Below are 27834 nucleotides of genomic sequence, written 5' to 3'. Positions count from 1 at the left end.
ATTTTATGAAGTCTTTTGTATCTTGCCCATTTTGGTTAAAATCACATAAGGACTTTATGAATACCCTACCCAAATAGTCATGACAAATATGGGCTAATTTGTGTGGACTAGTCTATAATGTATATATCATTTATACTGCTGGTACTGTAAAAACAAAATAAAACCAAAAAATCCTAAATGCACTTTTAGAGGCCAACCTAAAATCCTGCATTTAAAAGTTCAGTCTTCATGCACAGTACTCCATGCCACTAAGGGAACACACTGAAATTTTTTTGTGACCACACATTTATATAGGAGCATTTGTGCAGCTGGCTAGCACTAAACCATATTCTGATTCTGCTCACTGGACATCCTTTTTGGGCTTTGATCAGAGGCAATTCTAAGTAAAGATTTCCTACCTTCTGTTACTATTACCTGGGCCCTGAGTTTCTCTATTAAAATATGTGAAATATTTCAACATTACGCATATTCCTGGGATACTTAAAACTTATAGTGATTACAAAGCTAGGTATAATAATACATTTCAAAATATATACAACTCAAAGCAGGGCAAATATTCAAATTTTATGATCCTCTCACTTTTTTAAAAGAAAATGAAGCAATTTCCTGTCTTGAACCCTTCCTGCCTTAAGAAAGAAGCTCTATGGAGGATGAGTTCTCTCTTCTGTCCCTTGTCTTCTTTTCTTTTGAAAATCTGTGTGTATAATCGGAGGAGGTACTAACAGCATATCAAAGTGGTTACAAAGTACTTCCTCTTCAAGTAACATCCAGTAACAAAGATGTAACAAAGATCAACAGAGATGCTCCAAAGGTTTGACTAAAAAAAGCTATTTCACTGGAGAATATTTAGAAGGCAAACAAAATCACAGAATGGGCAACCCCAGGATTTCTCTTGCAATGACAATGAAGGAAGCTACTTGAGAAGTTCTGTTCTCTCTTTTCAATTCTTCCTTCCTTGCATCTTTCTACTAAAGCAGAAAGAATACTCAATAAATGATACTGAGCAACTAGGTAATACTCATGGAAATTTAAAACACCATCCTTTATCTGAAAAAATTCAAAGGGCTATACAGAAAAGTAACAGCAAATTTACAGAAAAAGAAGTTCCAATTTACAGAAAAAGAAGTTGAGCCTGAGAGACAGCAGTAAATTCTTTCTCTGTGAAGCAGATGAAATAGTGAGACCGGGAACTGTGACTTCTGGTCTCTTACTGAACAGTACATACTGCTGGACATGGCCTGAATGTCTGGCTATACTTACACCAAATTTATAAGAATAAAAAAAAGGAATGAAGAATAAATACAAAATAACCTTTTTGTAAACAATTCTTAGATTATACCCAATGCAGAATGTTTAATGAAGCAGTTGAGTCACAGCTCTTGAAGTCACAAAGCAGTATTATAACTCAAAGTCAAATATGTATTCATTGGCCAGATATATTCGCCGGAATATCAGAGCTGCCAAAGCCAAAGTCAGGATGACAATCAGTACAGCTGACCCGCCATGATCTGTGTGGTTGGCTCTCGGCTGCTGGGCCTGGATTATGTCAGGTGAGGTGGATGATCTCCTTTGACTCTGCTGCTGGGCCCGGCGCTGCCGAGGGCTCAGGGAGGTATTCTTGGCCGCAGGTTGAGCAGGTTGTTGAACGGATGCTGCAGATGGGTTTTGGACTCCATACTACAAAATTTCAAGACATTCAGTTTGAACATGGCAAAGAAAACTGCACATTTACTAGTTATCTGTCCAAGAATACAGAAAATCTCAGAGTACTAAACATGACCAAAGGACTAGGAATGTGGCTTAATGGTAGAGTGCTTGCCTAGCAAGCATGAAGCCCTGGGTTTGATTCCTCAGAACCACATAAACAGAAAAGGCAAGAAGTAGCACCGCGGCTCAAGTGGTAGAGTTAGCCTTGAATAAAAGAAGCTCAGGGACAGTGTCCAGGCCCTGAGTTCTAAGCCCCAGAATGGTCACAAAAAAATAAATAAACAAAAACATCATGACCAAAGACAAAACTACCAAAACTAATGGGAATACTGACTGATGGTGAGTGTACGGAACAAGCCAGCAACACAAGTGCTTCCCTCAGTCCACGGGCGGAAGAGCACCTGGGCAGCCCCATATAGCCCCAATATGCCGTTCATGAATCAAGTTTCTTCCAACATTATCTCATTCTAGCAGCCTGTGTCCGCCAGTGATGTCAGAGCGCAGGCAGTGATCCCCATCTGTGAATCCTTCATAGCTATACAGGCACAGCCTTTCACATTATTCCTCACAGACCAAATGAGCACAAGCCCAGAAGTACCTTTTCTTTAGTACTAGATGCTTTATGTTGACAAGAGGTCCCTGGATGGAAGTGAGAAAGCGTGGAGGTGTCACCAGGAGTCAGCATATGCTCTACTTGGCCTCACTGCGGACTCAGAGAGCACTGAGTGACAACTGTGACCTGGCCAGTCACTGCACAAACCACAGTGTGACCCCGAGGGCTTTACCATTTTCAGTTTGGTTGACAGATAAGAAATATGACCACATATTAAAAAAAAAGCAGCATAACATATGAGTTCCATTTTACTTATATAGATTCTTTAATCCTACATCTACTAACTCAATGACCTTTATTTCTTTTATTGAAAGCTATTTATACATACACCAGTTATATATTATTGCCAGTACATTATTATTCCAATCAAAATTAAAATGTCTATTTTGTTCAGAATAATATAAACTAAGTATAAAATATTCTAATAGTTTCCATTAGAAAATTTAAATATTTAGAAGGAAAAGAAGAATCTAATATAAGTCACATACTTTTTTGAAAAGGTAAAGAGATGAGTTTTGGCCATCATCAAATTTAAACAGGAAAAAACTGCAGAAGATTTTCCACTTTCAACCTAATGTTCACTTCAACATTAAAAGCCTTTAGCTGAGTGTAGTGTCACATGTCTGTAAACTGAGCACTTTGAGAGGTAAAGGCAGGACAAGAGTCCAAGACAAGTTTCAGTTCCATAGCTGATAGCTACCCTGTCTTAAAAAAAAAAAGTTCATGCAGGGTATCAGTGGCTCATATCTGTAATCTAGCTACTCATGAGGCTGAGAACTGAGGATCATGGTTTGAAGCCAGCCTGGGAAGGAAAGTCCAGGAGACTCTTATCTCCAATTAATCACAGAAAAAAAACCAGAAGTAATGCTGTGGCTCAAGTGGTAGTGTTAGCCTTGGGCAAAAGAAGCCCAGAAGCCCTAGACAGTGTCTAGGCTCAGAGTTCAAGCCCCAGAACTGGGAGGAGGAGGAGGAGGAGGAGGAGGAGGAGGAGGAGGAGGAGGAGGAGGAGGAGGAAGAGGAGGAGGAGGAGGAGGAAACATACACAAGACCCTAGGTTCAATACTCAGCACAAGAAAGCAAAACCCAAAGATGGTCTGTCTGTCTATATCTTACTACACAGTGATCCGTAAAACAGAGATAGAAAAGGAACTACTGAAGATTCTGTTTCACTGTTCATGAATTGAATTACATGAACATGGATCCCTATAGGCCAAGACTTCAAGGAGTGATCTACTTACTGAAGAGTGCACAAAGCACAGGGGTTTACAAGATCCTCTGTCATCACAAGTGAACAGGGAGTGGACACATACTCAGTTATGGCTGCCCATGCAGTCAGGCCCCATTCTCCTGACTACTCAGCCATGAACAGAAAAGCATTTGATAAACCCACCAAGGTTTAGAGGGAATAGATTCTGAAGGACCATGAGAACCATGATGATAATATTAATCCAGAATTCAGCACAAGAGCAGCACAGATGCAGTTCAAGGACAGACTAAGCTACTGAGCTACAAAGTCAGACTCTATCTCAAAACAAACAAAAAACAAAACAAAGAAACAAAAACAAAACCAAAAACCTTAGAATAACTGGCCACTAGTGGCTCATATCTGTAATCCTAACTATTCAGGAGGTTGACATCTGAGGATTGAGGTTCAAGGCCAATTGTGGCAGGTGAAGTCCATAAAACTCTTAATCGCTAATAAACAACTTATGAAAAGCCAGAAGTGAGCTGTAGTTCAAGTGGTGCAGCCCATGAAGAGGCTTAGGAACAGGGCCCAAGCCCTGAGTTCAAGTCCTAGGACCAGCAAAAAAACCCCAAAAAACCCAAAATACTCTGTAGGATTCCTAAGCACCATGTGGTGGTAGAGGTGGTAGGATTATTTATATAGGCCACTAAATAAATAAATAAGCAAAATATTTACTGTAGATATTTTCATATACGTACTTACTGAAAACTCTACATAGATATGTCTTAATTAGGTTACCATGCTCCAAATGTCGTTTGGATGGAATGTTGCCTAAAACCTAGCCTCTTGATATTGTAAAATTCTAAATTGTTTCTTATACAAGTCATAGCTGGGAGTATGGCCTAGTAGTAGAGTGCTTGAGCATGCACAAAGCCCTGGGTTCATTTCCTTGGCACCACACACACAAAAAAAGCAGAAGTGGTGTTGTGGCTCAAGTGGTAAAGCACTAGACTTGAGAAGGATAGTGCCCAGGCTCTGAGTTCAAGTCCCAAGACTGGCAAGAAAAAAAATTTTAATTAAATAAAGAAGTCATAGTGATCAGATGCTAATGGCTCATACCTGTAATCCCAGCTACTCAAGAGGCTGAGATCTGAAGATCACATTTCAAAGTCAGTCCAGGGAAAAAAGTCCATCAAACTCTTACCTCCAATTAAGAACCAAAAACCTGGAAGTGGAGCTGTGGTTCAAGTGGTAGAGCCCTAACCTTGAACATAAAAGCTCAGGCCCTCAATTCAAGCCCTAGGGCCAGCACATACATATACAAAAAAGTCATAGCCAAAGTCCCTAGCATATATCAATTTATATAACAACCCAGGGTAACAATATTTGTGAGGAAATTTTGTGTTTGCTTGTTCAAAATAAAATGGAATGGCTTATTCAGAACTTCCATCCCTGGAAAGAAGGGAAAATCTGATGGACTGAAGAATATAAAAGTATCATCAGGAATTTTTCCTATTTCTATATAGCTAACCACACAGCATTAAAGCCCAGCAGATGGCTGCTGTTGTTATCTGCTGTATTTAGACTTTGGCAATCCCTTACTCCCACCAATGCTTAAAAAAAATTAAAAATTAAAAACATAACTTATCTGTGATTTGATGTATAAGATCTCTGAATTTATATTACATTTACATATAAATCATCTACTCCAAGCCAAAACCAGGTTTCAGTTACTTTCACAGTAATCACATTATATAATCATACAGAGAAAGTTTATTTGTAAATGTAATTATAAAAGGTCCACTTGCAATTTACACAATTCAGTCAAAACTGATTTCAATTTGTGTGTGTGTGTGCCTTTGAAAAAATAATATAAGGGGCTGGGAATGTGGCTTAGTGGTAGAGGGCTTGCCTGGCATGCATGAAATCCTGAATTCAATTTCTCAGCACCATATAAACAGAAAAAGCTGGAAGTTGTGCTATGGCTCAAGTGGTAGAGTGCTAGCCTTGAACAAAGAAGCTCAGGGACAGTGCCCAGTTGCTAAGTTCAAGCCCTGGGACTGGCAAAAAAAAAAAAAAAGAAAAAAAAAAGAAATGAAATGAAAAGAACTTTAAGTTTTATCACATTAAAATCAAATGGAAAGGGGTTGGGGATTTAGCTCAGTGGAAGAGCCCTTGCCTGGCAATTGCAAGGCCCTGAGTTCGGTCCCCGGTTCTGGGGGGAAAAAAAAAAGAAAGAAAATACACTCTAAAGAATGAGGGTTTTAAAAAAAAATCAAATGGAAAATACTACTATAGTAATAACATTATTGCATACTCCAAACTTCTTGACTCCTTTATCTAATGGAGCACTTGCAATGCAGTTAATAAGATTGAGAAAGTGAGTTTTGAATTTTACCTAATTTTGATTAACTCAAATTGGACTTTAGATAGACATATACAAGTATAAAGGATAGAGCAACCTTTGGCTTTAGATATCTATCAATTTAGTGCCTTGATGGCACTTAACACTATCTTGTGAAAGAGAAAAGTAGCTGACATTTTTTACTCTCATATTTTTATTATAATTAATACAGGGGTTACAGTTATATTCACCAGACAGAAGGTGCATTACTTCACATACATTGATACCCCTTCTTTGTTTTTGTCCCCATTTCCCTCCCCCTACCCCTTCCCTCATCTTGTTTCCCCCTTCCCTTTTCCATTTCAAATGAACAAATAAACATATAAACAATATACCTGATAACAAGGTAAGACACTGTGACTATGAGAATAACCAAGGGACAACAAAATAGATGAGAAATAACATATTACATTAAGAACAACAATCATACATTATATAGCTCTTGTTTCTATATCCTGGAGGTTCTTTCATTTAGCCTCTTCCTATATGGCCTCAGTTGACATATTTTTACTTACAGTCTAGTACTATATTAAAACTACTTTTGTAGAGAACTCAGAGTTATGAAAAGAAAAATGGGACTTAAAAATCAGGAGTTTGGCCTAATGGTACAGTGCTTGCCTAGTATGCACAAAGACCCAGGTTCAATTCCTCAGTACCACATATGTTAAAAAAAAAAAAAGCCAGAAGTAGCACTGTGGCTCAAGTGGTAGTGCTCTACCCTTAAGGAAACCCAAGGACAGTGCTCAGGCCCCGAGTTCAAGCCCCAGGACTAGCAAAAAAGAAAAAAGAAAAGAAAAGAACAATACATTAAAAAAAAAAAAAAAAGAAGAAGATATTTAGTCCAGCCCTTCTTAACAAAAAAGCTCAGAGAGTAATTTGTGTGTGCGTGTGTGTGTACCCATAAGCACACGTGCAGTCCTGGGTCTTGAACTCAGGGCCTGGGTGCTGTCCTTGAGTTTTTGTGCTCCAGACTGGCATTCTACCACTTGAGCTACAGCTACACTTGTTTTGTTTTGTTTTGGTTCTTAATTGGAGATAGGAATCTCACTGGCTTTCCAGCCCAGGATCAAATTATTAAGAAAACATAGCCGAGTGTGATGGCTCATGCTTGTAATCCTAGCTACTCAGGAGGCTGAGACCTGAGGATCAAGATTCAAAGCCAGCCAGCACAAAAGGGTGGTAGCCTTGAGCTGAAAGAGCTCAGGGACAACACTCAGGCCCAGGGGTAGAGTGGTAGCCTTGAGTGGAAGAGCTCAGAGACAGTGTCCAGGCCAAGTTCAAGCCCCATGACTCACAAAACAAACAAACAAAAAACCCCCAAAACTTTCAGATCTTTGATCTGGGATCTTATTATATTCCAATAATGCTAACCATACACATATATATGTGTGTATATATATATATACACACATGTATATATATGTGTGTGTGTAGATAGATAGATAGATAGATAGATACATAGATAGATACATAGATAGATAGATAGATAAGCTACATACCGATGTGCTGGCTGTAGCACCCTGGAATGTTGCTGCAGGTATATCATCTTGTAAATCATTTAGTGAAAAAGTGTTTTTGCTTAAATCTGACTCAGCAATAGTCTTTCCAGATGAATTGACTTCTGCCTAAAAAGAAAATGTACCCAAGAATAGTGTTACAAGGAGAAATGTACAGTATACCACACACCTACTAAATCCTTCTCCTGGACTTGTTTTAATTGCTCCTTTAATACCCACGACTAGTCAGTTACATATGAGCACTCATGTACCTGACACCATGCATGCTACACTGCTACATATTATAAGAACAGGCAACAAACTTGTTCTCAGGAGCTGCGAAATGGAGAGGGACAAAAATTAACACTACAATTGTAATCTGTACTCAGGTGTTTTTGAGTAACTTTTTTTTGTTGTTTTTTTTGGGGGGGGGCAATCCTGGGGCTTGAACTCAGGTACTGTCCCTGAGCTTCTTTTGCTCAAGACTAGCACTCTACCACTTGAGCCACAGCACCACTTCTGCCTTTTTCTGTTTCTGGGGTACTGAGGAATTGAACCCAGGGCTTCATGCATGCTAGCAAGCACTTTACCACTAAGCCACATCCCCAGTTCTTGACTAGCTTTCAGCATGAACTTCTGACATGAAGTAAAACTAGTAGCATTTTATCTCACACTAGTGAAAACAGTCTCAGGTTGAAAGAAATTTTAATGGCTTTGACTATCCATCCATTCCTGGAGGTGCTAACATCATACTACAGTTACTAATGTATACATAAAGCATCTTCTAAAATCTGAAAATGTTTAATGTAAACACATTTGGCCTAGATATTTTCAGAGAAGAGTTAGCTTTAAGTGTAACAGGAATCCTACAGCCAACATTTACATCCCTTCTCCTCTCCTACGCCCTTCAATAAATGACATGCCAAAGCTTCTCCTGCGAACTGGACTTAGAAGGGTAGAGCATAAGGACAAGGAGGAAAGGGAGGGAGAAGGCAAATGTTACGTCATATAACAACATTTTCTTCTGCAGTGCTAATTAAATTCTAGAAACGAGTGTGGCTACTCAAAAGTCCTAAGATACTATATAAATCCTAGAATTTGGGTAAAACATGCATGGAAAAAAAGGACCAAAGGGAAATAAGATAAAATATGAACAGCAGCTATTTTTTAGGGGGTGAGATTATGGGTGACAATCACTTTCTTCTTATTGATAGGGGATCTTTTCTATCATAGAATTTATGAAGCATCGAGACAGTTCTGAATACAATGTATGCAGGGCAAGTATTTACTTTTCCTCACAACAATCCTGCAGGGGGGTATAACTGTCATGTACAGGAACAAATGGCTCCTGTGATTAATATGCCTGACATTACACTATCGACAAGAGCATGGGATTCAACCCTCGTATCATATTTCAGACTCCTAACTCTAGCTGCTATGATATAATTATAGCCATTTGTTTTTGTTTTTGCTAGTCCTGGGGCTTAAACTCAGGGGCTGGGCACTGTCCTTGGATACTTTTTGCTCAAGGCCACTTGAGTCACATCACCACTTCTGGCTTTTTCAGTGTATGTGGTACAGAGGAATCATGCATGCTAGAGCTTCATGCATGCTAGGTGAGCACTCTACCACTAGGTCAAACTCCCAGCCTGTTTTGTTTTATATTTTGTTTCTTAGCTACTTTTTGTCTTTTATTTTATGGTACTGAGGATTGCACCAAAGACTTGCACTTCTTAGGCAGATGTCACATTGCAGCTTTTATTAATACAAATGAAGATTTTTTGGTGATAAAACAGATATGCATCCCTACTGCAACAGAACTGTAACTTCTTTCTTTTTCTTTGTTTCTTTTTGCTCATTTGTTTTTTGATGCAACTACCAGGGTTTGAACTTTGGGCCTTGTGCTCTTACTCAGCTTTTTCATTCATGGCTGACATTTGAACCACATCTTCACTTTCATTTTTTTGCTAGTTAATGGGAAATCACAAATCTTGTCTGCTCAGGATGGCTTTGAACCTCAGTCTCAGATCTCAGCCAACTGAGTAGGTAGGTTTAAAGGTATAAGCTACTAGTGCCCAGCTAATACTTTCCTTTTTGTCCTGAATTCAGCAGTAAGCAAAACACTATATTGTTAACATTTCTTTGGGAATTTATATACCTTGAAACTGATTTGTCTAGCCAGTTCCTTTGCTTCTTGGTCAGCCTGGCTTGAGTCACTTCCAGATTTTAAAGGCAAAAGGACATCCTTCATGGCAGAGCCGCAGCCTTCACAGCAGAAATCTTGTGATCTAGTTAAAAACAATTTTGTCCAATGAGTATAAACCACAGGCTGAATTCTCTCAAATACTGAATGAGTTAAAATAATTTAAATGCAAAGCACTGAGGCTTTGCACTGAGGACACTGGTGGCTCACACCTGTAATCCTAGCTACTTGGGAGGCTGAGATTTAAGGACCAAAGTTGGAAGCCAGCCTTGGGTAGGAAAGTCAATAAGAGTCTTATCTCCAATAAACTACTCAGAAAAAGCGGGAAGTACTGCGGCTCAAGTGGTAGAGTGGTAGCCTTGAGCACAAAGAGGCTCAAGGACTGTGCCTAAGCCCTGACCAGCACAATAATAACAAAATACTGAACATCCACATATCATACTCATCCACATGCTCTAAGTTAGAAAGTTAGACAACCACTATAGCTCTGAGATAAGAATATGAGACAGATTGGTATTTAAAAAAAAAAAAAAGACAACAGGACTAAGGGTTTATTGTAACAAGGTACAGGCTCACACCTGTAGTCCTAGCTACTCAGGAGGCTGAGTTCTGAAGGTCATGGTTCCAGCCCAGGCACGAAAGTCCAATTAAATGCCAGAAAACTGAAGTGGCGCTATTGCTCAAGTGGTAGAGTGCTAGCCTGCTAGCTTTGAGCTGAAGAGCTCAGGACAACCACCAGTCTGAATTCAAGCCCATAACCAACCAAAAACAGAAAAAAAAATTCTATTCTATCAATATTCTTTTTTTTTTTTTTTTTTGCCAGTCCTGGGCTTGAGCTGAGGGCCTGAGCCCTGTCCTTGGACTTTCTCAAGGCTAGAGCTCTACCACTTGAGCCCTAGCAGCTTTTTTCTACATACGTGGTACCGAGGACTCGAACCTGGGTATTCGTGCATGCTAGGCAAGCACTCTTACCACTAGGCCAAACTCCTGGCCTCTATCAATAAATTCTAAAAATAATAATGATAATAAGCCTTAAGTCTATTCAATGCCAAAATACATAAACTGTCTATGAAACAGTCCTTGACATTGAATAAACCTACTTAAAGCTTGTTAGTATAAATTACCTTTTAGCAGAAACATATAGAGAAGAAATTAACTAAAAATATAATTTACAGATATTCTTTCTGAAGTCACAGTATCTTCTACATCTTCCAGACACTAAAATCTAACTATGTGATTTAACAAACAACTGCAGTGGGCTTAATCTGGGCTGTGCTATATTTTCTATAATTTAATTAATGTAATCTGTCTGATGTATGGTAGAAAGCAGACTTCAGTATAGGAAAATTACCAAAATCAAGAATTAGATCTCAGCACTACTTAAAGGAAAGACTACTTTGAATTGAAAGACTACTCTTAGATGTATAGACAAAAATCTGAAAAAAAGAAGGCATCACCACTGGACTATCACAAGTTGATAAATCTTCTTTACTTTATTCCAGATCCTATAGTCAGTACTTGGTATAAGCTATGTATTGCAGATACTAAGACAGTTAAGTAGATTCCCTATCAGTCCTCAAGGAGATTTCAGTCTTATGGAAAGCTATATAAAAAGTAATTGTTCTGGTTCTTTTCCATCTGTAATATAATCCAAGTGGAGACAAATGACTGATAATGTTTTCTAGGAGAATATATCTCCTACAGAAGCAAAAGTATTTCTCAGTGGAATATTATCAACTACTTTTAAAGAATGAGCTAGCTGGCCTGGAGGTGTAATTCAGTGGTAGAATGTCGGCTTGGCATGGGCAAGGCCCTGGGACTGAACCCTGGCAAAAATAAAACCATGAAATCTATGTTATAGATTCTGATCACTCCAAAGAAATTAGACTTCTGAGACCAGACCCTGTAGCCAGGGTTACTCAAAAAGTAAAATGGAAGACAGGGGCAGTAGCTCATGCCTATTATCTCAGGAGGCTGAGATCTGAGGATCATGCTTCAAAGCCAGCCTGAGCAAGAAAGTCCATGAAACTTATCTCCAATTAACCACAGAAAAAGTTGGAAATGGTACTTTGGCTCAAGTGGTAGGCGCTAGCCTTGAACAAAAAGGAGCTCAGGTACAGTACCCAAGTCTCAAGTTCAAGCTTCACAATCAACAACAAAAAAACAGCCTGTTTCTTAATCATCAATGAAGAATAAAATCAACCACTTACTTTTTGGCAAGTGCTCTTCTTTCCTCTGGTGTGTAATCTAGAGAGCCTATGGCACCTTCTCCTTTTGTTGGCATAAACCCAATGATGGCTAGTAATGCTGTCCTTACTAAAATTGAAAAAAGTAAACATTAATCTGAGTCACTCTTTAAAATGTACTGGGAAGCTAGGAATGTGGCTTAATGAGTGCATATCTGGCATGCATGAAGCCCCGGGTTTGATTCCTTAGTACCACATAAAGAAAAAAGGCCAGAAGTGGCACTGTAGCTTAAGTGATAGAGCACTAGCCTTGAGCAAAAAAAGCTCAAGGACAGTGCCCAGAGTTCAAGCCTCAGGACTGGCAGTAAATAAATAATTAAATAAATAAGAACAGGATGTACTGTAATAAGAAAAAAAGAAAGAAAAAGAAAAGGACTTAAGAGGTTACAAGTGGGGAGAATTATTTAAAATACCACAAAGATCTAGATATGGAAAGCATTTTTATGGTTTGTTCAATAATATAAAATTATCCAAAATTACTTTAGCCTCATGAGTATATTAATTTGTTATTATAAATAAATGCCGATGGAAGACTGATTCACTTGCAACACTCACTGCTCCATGAAGGCTGCCATGTTTCAGGATGGTGTCCAGAGATGCTCAGACAAATTTTCTTGCCCACTTCAAACCGTCCATTAGCCTTAGAAATAGTACATTTAGAAAGTTATACAGGTATGCTTAATGTGACAGCCTTTCCAAAAATAAATACATTTTGTATTTACATATAAATAAAACTTTAAAGATAATTTTTAATGAATATAACTTTCAAGGAGCACATTTTTTGTCACAGTGATATTCCAAAACATATTAGCTGGATGCTAAATGAGCAAACCGCTGTTTTGAGAAGGTATATTAGCACCTTTTTGAAATAAAAATTATATAATTGAAATCTAAGCAATAATATATAAAGATCTGCTGATGCCCTGCCAGTGCGTACACAGAGCTAGGCTTTGTTAAGGACTCTAATGAGAACACCTATAAGAGGTCAGGACCTATATGAGATGCTAAGATCTTGGTGTCACCAAATAGGTGAATGAGGAAGGTGACGGAGAAAAAGACTTTGAGACAAGAGTGGTTTTTGATTAAAGGATGATGCCATTTAATAAGATAGAAACAATGAAAACAAAGATCAGAGATGATTTTCAGTTTGGGGCATGGATCTGTTGACAAAAATCTGTCTAACAGCAGGCAGAAATGGAAGTGTGCTAATGTCAGAAAAATGTACATAAATCAGCTTTGAGGACTTCTGTTCACAGAGGTACCAATCAATGAAGCCATGTTGTAGAAATAAGAGGATGGGGCTGGGAGTGCGGCCTAGTGCTTGCCTAGCACACATGAAGATCTGGTACCACATACATAGAAAAAGCCAGAAGTGGTGCTGTGGCATGAGTAGAGCTCTAGCCTTGAGAAAGCACAAGGACAGCACTCAGACCCTGAGTTCAAGACTAGGACTGGCCAAAAAAAAAAAAAAAAAAGAGCTGCCAGGTGCTGGCAGCTCACCCCTGTAATCCTAGCTACGCAGGAGGCTGAGAACTAAGTCCATGAGACTCTTATCTCCAATTAATAAGCAAAAATCAGGAAGTGAAGCTGTGGCTCAAGTGATACAGTACTAGCCTTGAGCACAAAAGCTCAGGGAAAATCACCCAGGTCTGAGTTCAAGCTGCAGGACCAGCACACACAAAAAAAGAAAGGAAAAAGACAGAGAAAAATGGGGAGAGGAACACTTAAAATCTGAACAGGTAGAATATTTACACGTATGGAAAAACGAGAAAGAAGCTTGAAATTAGAATACAGGCTCCATTTGGGCAGAATCTAATTTCATCTCTAACACATCTTCTGGGCCATACACTTGAGAAGAAGTAAACCAGAGAGAGTGCAACACTGAACATGAGAAGGGTGGTTCTCAGCGTGGTAACTATGAGCATTAACATCAATTAACGCAGAAATAATTCTGAACTTGCTGGTAAAAGTCCATGGCCAACTATCCTTTCCCAGACCCACACATTAATTTCTCCATGCACCAACCTGCCTATCCAGACCAATTGGTTCTCCTATGATATAACAACTAAATAAAGTAACTCCTGACACAGTAGGTGCCTGCAGGTCTCTGCTAGCATTAACAATTACTACTAAGAACTTCTGTATTGCCAGGAACTTTATAGTGTGGTCATATTAGTGACATTCCTTCCAACAGATGAGCAAATTGTATATCCAAGGCAGTAAATATCCTGCACATGGTGTAACGTAAAGAGCTAGAAACAGAACCTAGGTCTATATGCTCTTGTGCACATTTGTTATGGCTATGGATCAAATAACAAGATGGACAAGATGAAGACTGAAGAGTCATAGCCCTTGTCAGATGGTGCCTGAAACAGGAGAGAAAGCTGGGTTCAGCAGAGAACTACATGTGGAAGCTACACCTTAACAGTCTACATTAGAATAAGGATGACTAGATTATCAAAGGGAAAAAGAGGAACAGCTTAAAACTGTAACAGAGGGGCCAAGAGTTTGGCCTAGTGGTAGAGTGCTTGCCTAGCATGTACGAAGACCCCGGTTTGATTCCCTGGTACCACATACATAGAAAAAAAGCCAGAAATGGTGCTGTGGCTCAAGTGGTAGAGCTCTAGCCTTGAGAAAGCCCAAGGACAGTGCCCAAGCCTTGAGTTTAAGACTGGCAAAAAAAAAAAGAAAAAGTAATAGATGCAGAAAGGTTTTTTGTGTTTGGGTTTTTTAAGATTAGGAGAGAATTAAACATACTCATAAATGAAATAAAATGAGCCAAAAATAAAGGTTTATGAGAAAAATTGATCAATAGCTTATATAAAATAAAAATGTGAAGATAGAAATTGAGTAATAAAATAACATTTATTGGAGATTTGATGTCAAGCTCTATTTTAATAGCTACAAAAAAGATTAACTAAAAGCTATGCTTTTAACTGCTTATCAGTTCAGTGTCATCCTTGTAAAGATGAGGAAATCAGGAAAAGTGTGAGAAAGGGAAGTTGGAGATCATGCGACACATGCTAACTATAGTGAGTACTTAGCATGCACTGGACATTATGCCTAGCACTTGGCACACATGAACTCAATGGAATCCAAACAACCATGCACTGACATTTATGCATTCATTAATGTCATCAGTATTTTTTGCACACTTTAGCTACCTAGAAATTATTTTTAAGAAAAAACACTGCAGATCCAAGGCTTAAATTTAAAAGGTAAAACTGTAACCATATTGTACTTTATTTCTTATGTAAAGAGTAAGATCACTGTATTTTACAGCCTCCGGTAAAAGTTAACCCACAAATATTTGAAAAAGTCAAGAATTCTTACCGTTAGGAGAATAATGCTTGGTGGCTTCATAGGATACTCTGGTGGCAGCACTATTCGACCATGATAAACTCCTCCATCAAAATCAGAATCTGGGGGCCCTCTCACTGTGAAGTGCCATTCAAAAAGGTTATCCTAAATGAAACAACAACCATAGGAATGCACAATATTAAAAAGCTGGGTCATTTTTATGAACATGAATACCAGAAATATCAGTTAGAAAAACCAAATGTTAGGTGGCTCACGCCTGTAATCCTAGCTACTCAGGAGGCTGAGATCTGAGGATCAAGGTTCAAAGCCAGCCCGGGCACAAAAGAACCTGAGACTTTTATCCCCAGTTAACCTCTAGAAAACAGGAAGTAGGGCTTGGCTCCAGAGCTCAGGGACAGCGCCCAGGCCAAGTTCATCACACACACACACACACACACACACACACACACACTCAGGGACAGTGACTAGGCCCTGAGTTCAAGCCCCAGAGCCATTACGAAAAAAAAGTTTTTGTCAGTGTGGGACTTGAACTCTGGGTCTGGGTATTGTCACTGAGCTCAACTCAAGGCTACCACCCCTACCCTTAATCCACAGTGCCACTTCCTGTTTTCTGGTGATTACTTGGAGATAAGAGTCTCACAGACTTATTAGTGTCCAGGCTGGCTTTGAACTGCGATCCCCAGATCTCAGCCTCCTGAGTAGTTAGGATTACAGGCGTGAGCCATTGCACCCAGCTAAAAGAAATTTTTTTAAAGAAATATCCCTATGGCCAGGGGCGTGGTCTAGTGGTAAAGTGCTTGCCTAGCACCCACAACGTCCTGGCTTCAATTCCTCAGTACCCCATACACAGAAAAGCCAGAAGTGGTGCTGTGGCTCAAATAGTACAGTGCTAGTCTTGAGAAAGCCCAAGCACAGTCCCCAGGCCCTGAGTTCAAGCCCCAGAGTGCTTGCCTAGCATGCATGAAGGCCCAGGTTCAATTCCTTGGTACCACATACATAGAAAAAAGTCGGAAGTGGTACTGAGGCTCAAGTGGTAGAGCACTAGCCTTGCGAAGGTCCAAGGACAGTGGTCAGGCCCTGAGCTCAAGCCCAGGACTGGCAAAGAGAAAGAGAAAGAGAAAGAGAAAGAGAGAGAGAGAGAGAGAGAGAGAGAGAGAGAGAGAGAGAGAGAGGGAGAGGGAGAGGGAGAGGGAGAGGGAGAGGGAGAGGGAGAGGGAGAGGGAGAGGGAGAGGGAGAGGGAGAGGGAGAGAGAGAGGGAGAGAGGGAGAGAGAGAGGGAGAGAGGGAGAGAGGGAGGGAGGGAGGGAGAGAGGGAGAGGGAGAGGGAGAGGGAGAGGGAGAGAGGGAGAGAGGGAGAGAGGGAGAGAGGGAGAGAGGGAGAGAGGGAGAGAGAGAGGAAGAGAGAGAGGGAGAGAGAGAGAGAGAGAGAGAGAGAGAGAGAGAGAGAGAGAGAGAGAGAGAGAGAGAAGGGGGGGGAGAAATATCCCTTATAACTTAAAAGTCCTCTGCAGTTTGCAAATATCCTCCTTTTAAAGATGAGAAGACTAGCTGGGTGTGGTGGTTGACAACTGTAATCCTAGTTACCTCAGGAGGCTGTAATCTGAGGATGTTGGTTCAAAGCAACCAGCCTAGATACTAAAGTCTGTGAGACTATTTTTTTTTGTTCAGTCGTGGGACTTGAACTCTAGGCATTGTCCCTGAGCTCTTCAGCTCAAGACTATCACCCTACCCCTTGAGCTACAGTGCCACTTCTGGTTTCCTGGTGGTTAATAAGAGATGAGAGTCTCATGGCTGGCTTTGAACCTCAATCCTCAGATCTCAGCATCCTGAGTAACTAGGATTATAGGAGTGAATCATCATACCCGGCTAGTCTGTGAGACTCTTATCTCCAATTAACCACTAGAAAACTGGAAGTGGTTCTGTGGCTCAAAGGGTAGGGCTCAGGGACAGCACCTAGGCCCAGAGTTCAAGCCCCATTATTGACAAAAAAAAAAAAAAAAAGATGAGAAGACTGAAGAAAGATAGACATATTTGTGTTAAAGAGAAAAGTAGCTGCAGAGTCATCTCTAGAAACTAAGCCTTCAAACTCTGAGCCCTGAGCTTCGTTCCTTTCCCTCCCTTTTTTCTTCACACTCAGGCATTCTATAGTATAACTCTGCAGGCTAATGAACTACTCATAAAATAGAGGAATTAAAATAGATCAAAAAACAACACCAAACATATCTGCAATGATTCAGAGTAAGGAAAAGGCAGTTTTAAAGAACTTGTTTTAAATATTAAAGTATTAAAATTTAGAGGAAGGAAATGAAGATGAAAACTAACCTCTAAAGGCTGTGCATGGTAATGATCTGTTGGATCTTTTAATTCTGCCGCTTCTTTCATTAAACGCTTAACAGCTAAAACAAAATTCATAAGAAAGACATTTAAAATAGAATTTTTCAGTGGTTAGAACAGGCTTCCAAGTCTAATGGAAAAGTTTCTACTTCAGTGAGAAATGTGTACTTCAACTAAGCTTTAATTATAGAGGAATAGTAGTAAATGGGTGAATTTAAAAAATGGTACCCAGACATTGAAGAACAGCATACTTGAAAGATATATACGTATAATATTTAGGAAAGTAACTTTAATAAGCACTTGGATAAACGCCACCATATAAAAAAAATGCTTTACAAACATTAACTCATTTAATCCTCAAAACTCTAGAAGTTGGCATTACTTCTGTCCCCATTTTCCAGACAAGGAAACTGAGATGTGAAGGGTTTACATAAATTGCTTAAGGTCGCACATCTAGGAAATGACAGAGCTGTGGTTCCAACACAGGCAATCTCACTCTACCTTGTCTAAATGTCTATGTTACCCCTCTTTAGATCTCATGCTCACAGAAGTAAACCTTACACATCCTTAACACATTGGGGCTTGCCACCCACTATCTTGTATTAATTTAATGGGGCTGTTCCCAGAGTCCACTCAGTTTCTGCACCCCTATTAAATTCCTTTCAAAGCTACTCTCCCCAATTTAATTAAAACCCTCAACCCAAAGACGCCCACCTATTCTTATATTTACTTTCTTCTTTATGCACATCCTTGCTCTCAGAAGTCCTCTTCCTGCTGCCCTAATGAAAGTCAACTCAGGCTGACCCACTCATTTGCTATCTACACCCAATCAGTTAAGCATTACTGGAAGAGTAAAAAGTGACAGATGCTCGCACAGGCACACCGATGTCACTGTAGAATCAAAGATACAATGCCACCTAATGTTCCTGCATTGTACTTACCCATCTCTCCTCTCTTTCACCTTTTCTGTTAAGTGTGATTGAAAAAGTGGCTATTACAAGAATACACTTGAGGCCCAGCACAATCCACAATACTACCTGGATCTGTACCTTTTCTCCTTCCGTACTAGCATCCAACAATCACTTCAAAGCTTTAGGTGCTAAGGAAATGTAAAGATACTGGAGCAGGCCGGGCACCGGTGGCTCAAGCTTGTAATCCTAACTATTCAGAAGGCTGAGTTCTGAGGATCACCATTCAAAGCCAACACAGGCATGAAAGTCCATGAGACTCTTGTCAACAATTAACCACCAGAAAATCGGAAGTGGCACTGTGGCTCAATGTGGTAGACTGCTAGCCTTGAGCTGAAGAGCTCGGAGACAGGGCCCAGGGCCAAAGCTTAAGCCTCACAACTGACAAAAAAAAAAAAAAAAAAAAAAGATACTGGAGCAGGATAACAAGGTCAAGGAGAAAGCCAGGCACAGTGGCTCATGCCAGTAATCTGAGCTACTCAGGGGGCTGAGATCTGAGGATCGTAGTTCAAAGCAGCTCAGGAAGGAAAACCTATGAGTCTCTTATCTCCACTAACCTACCCCAAAAAAGCCAGAGATGGAGCTGTGGTACAAGCAGTAGAGTGTTAACCTTAAGCCAAAGAAGCTCAGGGATAGTATCCATGGCCAAGTTCAAACCACAGGGCCAGTACCAAAAACAAAACAAAAAACAAACAAAAACCAGTTTGAAGCCACTAGTGCACTATGTGCTAAAAGAGATATAAATGCCAGGTAGAGTGGTTCATGCTTGTGATCCTAGCTACTTGAAAACAGGTCAAGCTTAGCATCAGCCCAGCACAGTTAATGAGATCTTGTCTCAAAAAAAAAAAGTTAAATGTTTGCTACTCAGGATCCAAGGCAAGCCAGGGGCTTGACCCAGGCCTTGACCCATGGCCAGGCATAGTTGACATATCCTGGTCACCCCAGTGAGGAAGCACAAATAGGAATATCACAGTCCAGGCTCACCTAGATATACAGTGAGACCCTTTCTAAAATAATAGACAAAATAAATAAAGGGCTACTGGCTCAAGTGGTACACTTGACTAGAAAGTACAAGGCTGCAAGCGGTTGAGGACTTAGCTCAGTGAAAGAGAACTTGTCTGTCAAGTGCAAGGCCCTGAGTTCAGTCCTCAGTTCGGGGGGGTGGGGGGGAGGGAGTACAAGGCTGTGAGCTCAAACCCCAAAACTGCCAAAAGAAAAGAGAGAGAGAAAGAGAGAGAAGACATAGCTCAAGTATTAGAATGCTTGCTTAGCAAGAACAAGGTGTGGATACAATCTCTAGGACCTTAAAAAAAAAAACAAAAACAAAGGCAGAGGGGCCAGGAGTTTGGCCTAGTGGTAGAGTGCTTGCCTAGCATACATGAAAACCCAGGTTTGATTCCTTGGTAATGCATATATAGAAAAAAGCCGGAAGTGGTGTTATGGCTCAAGTGGTAGAGCTCTAGCCTTGAGAAAGCCCAAGGACAGTGCTCAGGCCCTGAGCTCAAGCCCAGGACTGGCAAAAAAAAAAAAAAAAGGCACACAGATGTTAGAGGGACTGAGAGTGAGAGGGACTCTATCTTCAGAGCACACAGTATTAGCTACCAACAATGGAAGGAAAATCAAATAGTTACCCAGATGGATATGAACAGATAGAATAAAAAATGTAGTCCATGAAGGATAGATTAGAATGTTTTCAAGAGAGAAGTTGAAAATCAATTCCCACATATAGTCAGCAGAACAGTTTGGAATTGCTTTTTTAAAAACAAAATGCATTTGAGGGCTGGGAGTTTAGCCTAGTGGTAGAGTGCTTGCCTAGCATGCACGAAGACCCAGGTTCGATTCCTCGGTACCACATACATAGATAAAAGCCAGAAATGGTGCTGAGGCTCAAGTGGTAGAGCTCTAAACTTGAGAAGAAGAACCCAAGGACAGTGCTCAGGCCCTGAGTCCAGGCCCAGGACTGGCAAAAAAAAATAAATAAATAAATGCATTTGAATCAAGGGTTCCGAGGCTCTTAGCTAGGTGTGGTGATGCACACCTAATATACTCCTAGTATACAGGAGGCTGAAGCAAGGATAGAGCCAGCCTAGGCTACAGACTCAGCTTTCGTCTCAAAAAAAAAAGAAAAAAGGCATTGAATCCACTACCCTATTTCCTTTCCATCTCCTAATCTAAGCCCCTTGTAGGCAGAGACAGTGTTCATCAAAATTAAGTTCCTGCTAGGTACAAGAGCTACATCCAAATATAGTTTGGGTCATCAAGGAACTTAGAGTTGAGAGGGGGAGTCAATAATAATAATAAAATATGGTACATATTGAGACCTTATCAAGATCCTAGGCTTTGCTCAGTTCTTTGGACACACTCCACCTTACTCTAGTCCAGGCTTTCTACACATATTCCCTCCCTTACAAAGCTACTCTAGCCCCATCCATCACCTCTGGCTCCACACTTAGGCCATTAAGGAACTTCCTCAGGTAGGTCTGCTTGACACCTGGACCTGCTTCAGAGGTGGGACTAGAGACGCTCAGGTAGGCAGAATAAAATGTTGGAAGGGTCTTGGGCAGAGGTAGAGACTAGGAATACTTTCCAACAAATTCCAGTGTCCAGTCGGAGCTGGGAACCACAGTCCAAGGCGAGGTGGGCCCCTTGGAGCATGCTACCACAACACTCTATTATCCCTTATTAAGTGCATTGCACTCGCAGTTCCTTGCTTAACATCTGTCTCTCCTGCTAAATAACAGGAAGAAATGACTTTGTGATCCCCTCAGTTAAACTAAACAATTTCCTTCCAACATGTCTTCTTCCATGAATCTGATTTAAGACTATGGCTTTCACACTTACTGAACGTAACACAAAATTCTTTCTCCCCCCCAAAAAAAGGGCTTAATAAAGTCCACAATATGCAAAATAAACACAGATTACTTTTGGTAGAGAAGAGGCAAGTGTAAAGGGCTTTAGGACTATCTTCCTTTCTTCCTATTATATTCCTGAAGGGGTCATGGAACAAGGACTGACAATCCCTGGCTACTAAATAAGGACTGAAACTCCCCATATAGAAATCTTACTCATTTTTGTGCCCTGCCCTGCCTGGCTTCTCCTTTATTTATTTATTTATTTAGCTGGGGCTTGAAGTCAGGGCCTGAGCATTGTCCTTGGGCTTTCTCAAGGGTAGCACTCTATCACTTGAGCCACTGCTTTTCCTATGCATATGTACCAAAGAATCGAACCCTGGGTCTCTGCACATGCTAGACAAGCACTCTACCACCAGGCCAAACTCCTGGCCCCAGAAACCTTATTCTTTTAAATTAGTTTTACCTAAGGTAAATAAAATCTTGTAAAGCTAAGTAGTTTGGTGTCATCAGCAATCAAAAATGCTAGAGGCAGTTTTTCCTTCATTCCTCATGGGCTGGCTAAATATAACAATGAGTAAGCTGGGGGAGTCAAATTTTATATTGTTCTCTACCCATACCACATCTTCTCTGCCTCTTCCCCACTCAGCTCAGCTAGATTAGAAAAAAGAAAATAAGTGCCGAAGAGTTACACCCAGTTATTACAAAAGATATGTGAAGAAATCAAAACTGCTAAAATGCATCTGTACCAATCCTCTAAGGAACAACCTACAACAAGGATTTACAAAAACTAAATGTGTTCATCTTATTAGTTCAGACCACACAGGCAAATGCCATGAGAGAGCAACAACCACCTAGACAACTAGGTGAGATTACTGTTTTCATGCTGTTTGTTTCGGGGTTTGGGTTTTTTTCTTCAGAAATAACCATAAATGCCTTAAGAGAGCAAGAACAGATTCTGGATTTAGAGCTCCATTAAAATTTTGGCTCTGAGTCTGTGAGACTCTTATCTCCAATTAGCCACCAAAAAAGCCAAAAGTGGAGCTACGGTTCAAGTGGTAGAACACTAGCTTTGAGCACATAAGCTTAGAGACAGAGTTCAGGCCCTGAGTTCAAACCCCAGAGCCTGCATACACACATAAACATGCACCTGCACTGAAAAATTGGCTCTCGTATTTTGTAGCTCCAAGTTTATGGACAAGTCATTTAATCTGATTGCAGCTCAATGTTTATACAGGTCAAATGGGAGTCAAAAATTCCTTTTCACCAACTACCTTTCCCCAGTGCCCTGAGTTATAAAGGTAAAAATGGATTGGGATAGGACTGGATCTGTAGGCTGGTGGTAGAGTATTTGCCTGTTAGGACCTGAGTTTCTTCCTCAGCACTATCAAAAAGAAAAAAAAAAAATTCTTCCTAGTGCCTTCCCTGGTTCAAATCAGGTCTCAGCATAGATGCAGCATTTACAACATTCTCCCCTTGGTCTGGAGGAGAAAGGCACTGCTATGAACTTTATGCCATGGTTCGGGGGGGGGGGGGGGGGGGGGGGGGCCAAAGTGTTGCCTGGCAACTAGAGCTACAACACAGTCTGCCCCTCCTGCTACCCCCAGCTCTACTCTACATGGCAAGAGAGAAAGCTCTTTTGCTCTAGTTCCTCTCATCTTGGTAAGATTATTCCCAGAGCCTTCAAATTTGGAATGAGAAAGGAGCACCAGCATGCCTGCTCTTCTTCTTCCATCTTAAGGAGGCCACAGGGTCATGCTGGATCAAAGCTCTAGGCTTGGTGGTCTTAGACTAAGGGATCTTTTGAAGGCCAGCCCCCTGTCTCCCAAGCATCAAATTCTCTTGAAGAACAAATACCTTGTTCCCAGAGCATTTGTAAAACTCAGCAGGGAGGAATACTAAGGTTATGAACCAATGCAGGATACTCCCCACACAGCCCCTTCTTGCTCCCACAATGAAGCACAGGAGCAAGTGCTTTAAAAGGATTGAGGTTTCTAAAGAGCTATACTCAACATATGTCTGTACAGGGTCTGAGTGGTGAATATAGAGACAAAGACCTGCTTTCTGTCTTCAATAAGATGAAAGCAGATACCAAAAACAATTACAGGAGCTGGGAGTTTGGCCTAGTAGAAGAGTGCCTAGCACGCACAAAGACCCAGTTCAATTCCTCAGTACCACACACATAGAAAAAAGCATGCCTAGCGTGCACAAAGACCCAGTTCAATTTCTTGGTTCCACATACTGAGAAAAAGCCAGAAGTGGTGCTGAGGCTCAAGTGGTAGAGCTCTAGCCTTGAGAAAAACCAAGGACAGTGCTCAGGCCCTGAGCCCAAGCCCAGGACTGGCAAAAAGCAAAGACAAAAATAAAAATAAAAAACCATTCCAGTGATTCTGCTTTATACACCAGCGAGAGACTTTTCAATCTCTGGAAAATCTATGTAAGTCAGGAAAGCCTGAGAACGAGTATCATGAGGGGTGCAGTTCACAGCAATAGTAGGAACAGAACAATGCCCACATTTCTGTGGAGGCTTAAGACCTTGCCCCAGTTTTTTGTGTTTCTGTCAGGTGTCCCCAGTACACTTCTCAGAAATGCTGCCAGAGCTGGGCACAGGTGGCTCTCACTTGTAATCCTAGCTACTCAGGAGCCTGAGATCTGAGGACTTAGGTTTAAAGCCAGCCCGGGCACACAGAAGTACATGAGACTCTTATCTCCAATTAACCACCAGAAAAACCAAAGTGGCACTGTAGCTCAAAGTGGGTAGAGCACTACTAGCCTTGAGCTGGAGTTCAGGGGACAGCACCTAGGCCAGAGTTCAAGCCCAACAACCAACGGAAGGAAGGAAGGAAGGAAGGAAGAAGGAAGGAAAGAACAAAGCTGCCAGAATATTTTTGTTTCAGGATTTTTTTCCCCCCTGCAGTACTAGTTTTGAACACAGGGCATCCACTTGTCAGGTTGGTACTCTACAGCTTGATCCACACCTCCAGCGTTCTTTGTGTACATGTGTGTGCAATCACCCATGCATGGGGTGGAGTGGCATTTAGGTGCCATCCTGGGACTTAAAAGGTCCCAGGCACTATCCTTGAGCTTTTGTGCTCAAGGCTAGCACTCTACTAATTGAACCACACAGATCCACTTCCAGCTTTTTGGGTGGTTAAATGGAGATGAGAGTCTCAGGGACTTTACTGCCCCAGCTGGCCTCAAGCTTGATCCTCAGATCTCAGTTTCCTGAGTAGCTAGGATTGGAGGTGTGAGCCACCAGAGCCCAGCCCAAGGAGGCTCTTTGTACATAAGATCCCTACTTCGTACTCTAAGAGCCTATTATCTTGGCCAAACCCAAGCAGGGATCAGGGATCCTGATCCATAGACAACCAAAGATAGGTTGTGTCAGAGAATTATGATGAGGGCCTACAAAAGGCCATTCTAGGGAGGGAATAAAAAAAAACCAAAACATAAAGACAAAAGTTTCCCCACTTACAAAAGGAACAAATTTACAGTCTACACTCTAGTACACTGGCTTTAACCAGTTATCTGTATTTATTTCAGTAACTTCTCCCTTCCATACATCTACAAATATCGTAACAGATAGCAGAAGATGTGTGATTTTTTTAAAAATAACTTCCTTTCACATAGATAGTCATTGCTCTAAAAATACCAAAGGTCCAAGAATAAATCAAAGGAAGCATTTTTACTATGCTTGTCTCTATTTTCCATCTCTCATCTAATTCACCTTCTCTATAAACTGCAAATCATCCACACAATAACAAAAATAGTTTTTTTTAAATACATATTGTGTTAAGAATAGAAACACCATCTTGAAGAAATGAAAACGAAAGGAGAATACAACTTAGGATACAGCTGCAGGATGTTAACCAAAGCTCAGCTAGTGGACATTAAGTCACACACTTTAGAAATGTACAAAATTCTGTGGGATTAGAATTTTAATCATCCAAATCTCAGTCTGATAATGACCAAACTTCACCCCAACTCATATCACACATGATGTCACATTACTCTCTACACATTCCACTGGATACCTCAGCTGTTCTAAGGAACCATGTGATGAAAGAATCACCACACCATTGTACACAAGGCTTTTAAATCTACCAGCATCGACCCCATGATGCAAGCATCCCACCTCCAAACCTGAACATTTAAGCCTTTCCTTCCTCTTCGCTCTTTTTTCCTCCTAGAAAAACAAAATTTTATACAAAGGCCACGTAGCCTTCACCACATCAAGGACATCAATAGTTCTCAAAATACCAGTTGGTCACCCAAGGACACGTCTTACCAGACAGCATCAGGCCAACAAAACTCCTATCCACTAATATCCCCAGGCTCTTCCGGAGTCAGTGGACATTCTGAAACGTGTACATATACACACACATGCTGTCCATTGCTCAAGTTCAAACCCACCACCTGTGCTTGCTCGTCAAATGCTCTTCCGCTGAGCTACATCCTCAAGCTCTAGTTAAAAATGCCTCACTCATAAGGTCGATTGTTTCCATAAAGATACTCGGGGCTTGGAATGTGACCTAGCAGTAGCCTGCTTGCCTAGCATGCATGGAGCCCTGGGTTCGATTCCTCAGAACCACATAAGCAGAAAAAAAAGCCGGAAGTGGCGTTGCTGATTCAAAAAGCTGCAAGAGTCAACTCAAAACTCTGTATCCTTGAGATTTACTAAACTCCTGATACAGTTATCCAGGCATACATAAAGTAACCGCCGTTTACAGAACGCTTCCTGGAGAGCTGGCTACTTCTGCGTGTGGGGAACAGCTTCCGAGGATAGTCTCAAGGACTCGATCGGTCGCCAGGTTGACACAAATCACACTTACCGCTCGAGGACACGCATCAAATGGGTTTTTGTTTCTGGTTTGGGGTTTCTTTTTCTTTTTAACTCTTTGGTAAACTAGTTCCAGGTCATCTCCTGTGTGCTGGTAATTTTATTCACCCAAACATTTTAAAAGACACAAATCCTCCAAGGCGAGCCCAACAACTAAGAGAAGTGGAGGGTGGCAGGGCGGAGGGGAGGGCGGCAGTGCTGAGGCTGCCGGTACAGCCGGGGCCCGGTGGCTGCGGCCGGCCCGGAGACGTCCGCTCTACCCCCGCCCGCCGCCCGGACGCATCGGCCCGCAGGTCGTCCGGCCCGCGCCGGCGCCCCGCCCTGCGGCCTGCACCGCCCCGGCAGGCGGCGGTCTCGCGTAGAGCGCCCGGCCCGGAACGCAGCGGGCGAAGGCGGCAGCCTCGAGGGGGGCCGTGACGCCACGCTCCGGAGTCCGAGGGTCACTCCGTCCGCCCGCCCCCGGCCCCGCTCACCCGGGCTCTTCAGGTTGTAGCGGGTCTCCATGGCGGGAGAGGGGAGGGTCCGGGCCCGCTGACGCGGCTCGGGCCGACTGGGCCTAGCTGACGCCCTCCGGGCCACCCGACTGCGGAGCGGGGGAGGTGAGAAGCGGCCGGGCGCGGGCTTCGCGGCGGCGCCGCCTCTCCGCGGTCCCCGCCTCCCTGAGGGCCGGGCGCGCGCCGGCGCCGGCCGGGGCGTCGCACGACTGGGCGCCCGGGCTGCAGGTCACCCTGCTCGTCTGGCCTCACGCCCAACCCACCGCAGCCGCCCGGCTCCCGTCACGCGCCCTCGGCCGGGTTTTGTGAAGTTGCCCTGACGTGGCAGTCGCTTCGTGGCGGGCTGGCAGTCGCTCCGCGGTCGCCGCGGGCCCGGCAAAGCCCGCCCAGAGATCTGCAGGGCTAGGCGGCGCCCCGTCGTTTCCCCCGCACCCCCTCTCCGTCCCCCTCCCCGCCCCGCCCGCGGCCGTCGGTCCGCCGGCTCCTCCTGGCGGGGGGGGGGGGGGGCCGCGCTCGCGGGTTTCTCCGAGGAACGGCGCCGCGGGAAGCGACTGGGCTCTCGGCGCTGCAGCGCGGCCCGGGCCAGGCCGTGCACGCCGGGACGTGGACGAGCGAAGAGGCCTAGATCCAGCGGCTGCTTTAGGATGGGACTGCGGGATCCCCGGGGGGCGGGGGTCAGGAAACGAATTCGAAGTTCCTTCTCAGTCTGGTTTTTCTCCTTCGGTAATGTGATCGGGGACGAGACCACCGTTGTCGGCATGGTGGGAATTCTTCTTGAGCGATCAGAAGTAACACTTGAATCTAAACGGAAGCAGAGGCGTACGGTTCAGCCTGAAAGGCCATGCTGACGGTCGTCCTTGTTTGTGCAATGAGCGGGGCTGAAGAATTCAGAAGGCTGAAAGGAGGGTGGGGATCTCAGCGCAGGAAGGACGGGTGGAGGATCCCCCTCTCCCCCCCCCCCAAAATGAGGCTGAATAGACACTGAATTCTAGGGGGGTGAGGAGTTGGGCAGGTTTTTGTTATATGAATGTAGGGAACTCTTGATTTGCTTTATATCGCTGTATCTGTAAGTGTCTGATTTGTACCCAGCAGCCCTTTGTAAAGGGGGGGAGGAAGAACCTGGGAGGCCGACATATGGAGGATGGCAGTTAGAAGCCAGCTCCCCATCTCCAG

At 42.4% G+C, this 27834-nt stretch overlaps 1 protein-coding gene across 2 annotated transcripts; it reads right to left on the bottom strand.

The window, feature by feature from the left end:
- On the bottom strand, positions 1–26740 carry Ube2j1 (ubiquitin conjugating enzyme E2 J1). Of its 2 annotated transcripts, none has more exons than XM_090338436.1 (8): positions 26641–26740; positions 17499–17572; positions 15189–15320; positions 12411–12495; positions 11820–11925; positions 9565–9694; positions 7410–7535; positions 1–1677 (listed from the first exon to the last, which is right to left on the bottom strand). In XM_090338436.1, exons 1-8 carry the CDS (start codon positions 26669–26671, stop codon positions 1399–1401), a joined length of 963 nt encoding a protein of 320 aa, XP_090194562.1. In that variant the 5' UTR covers positions 26672–26740; the 3' UTR covers positions 1–1398. The 2 variants fall into 2 exon arrangements, with proteins under 2 accessions (XP_090194562.1, XP_090194563.1); XM_090338437.1 differs by lacking the exon at positions 26641–26740 and adding an exon at positions 26160–26446.
- Positions 26741–27834: the final 1094 nt, after the last annotated feature.

Source organism: Megascapheus bottae, chromosome 8, assembly GCF_031878675.1.
Source record: "Megascapheus bottae isolate mThoBot1 chromosome 8, mThoBot2.hap1, whole genome shotgun sequence".
NCBI lineage: Eukaryota > Metazoa > Chordata > Mammalia > Rodentia > Geomyidae > Megascapheus > Megascapheus bottae.
The sequence above is the reverse complement of the archived record's forward strand: the minus strand, read 5'-3'. Positions and strand labels throughout refer to the sequence as shown.

What these genes read in the sequence shown, in the direction of transcription:
- Ube2j1 (XM_090338436.1), bottom strand. Translation starts at nt 26,671, where the DNA reads ATGGAGACCCGCTACAACCTGAAGAGCCCGG. An exon ending in CAAGCATTATTCTCCTAACG is followed by an intron (nt 12,496 to 15,188) that starts GTAAGAATTCTT and finishes ACTATTTCTAAG; the next exon opens with GCTAATGGACGGTTTGAAGT. An exon ending in GTGCTACAGCCAGCACATCG is followed by an intron (nt 1,678 to 7,409) that starts GTATGTAGCTTA and finishes GAAATTTTGTAG; the next exon opens with TATGGAGTCCAAAACCCATC.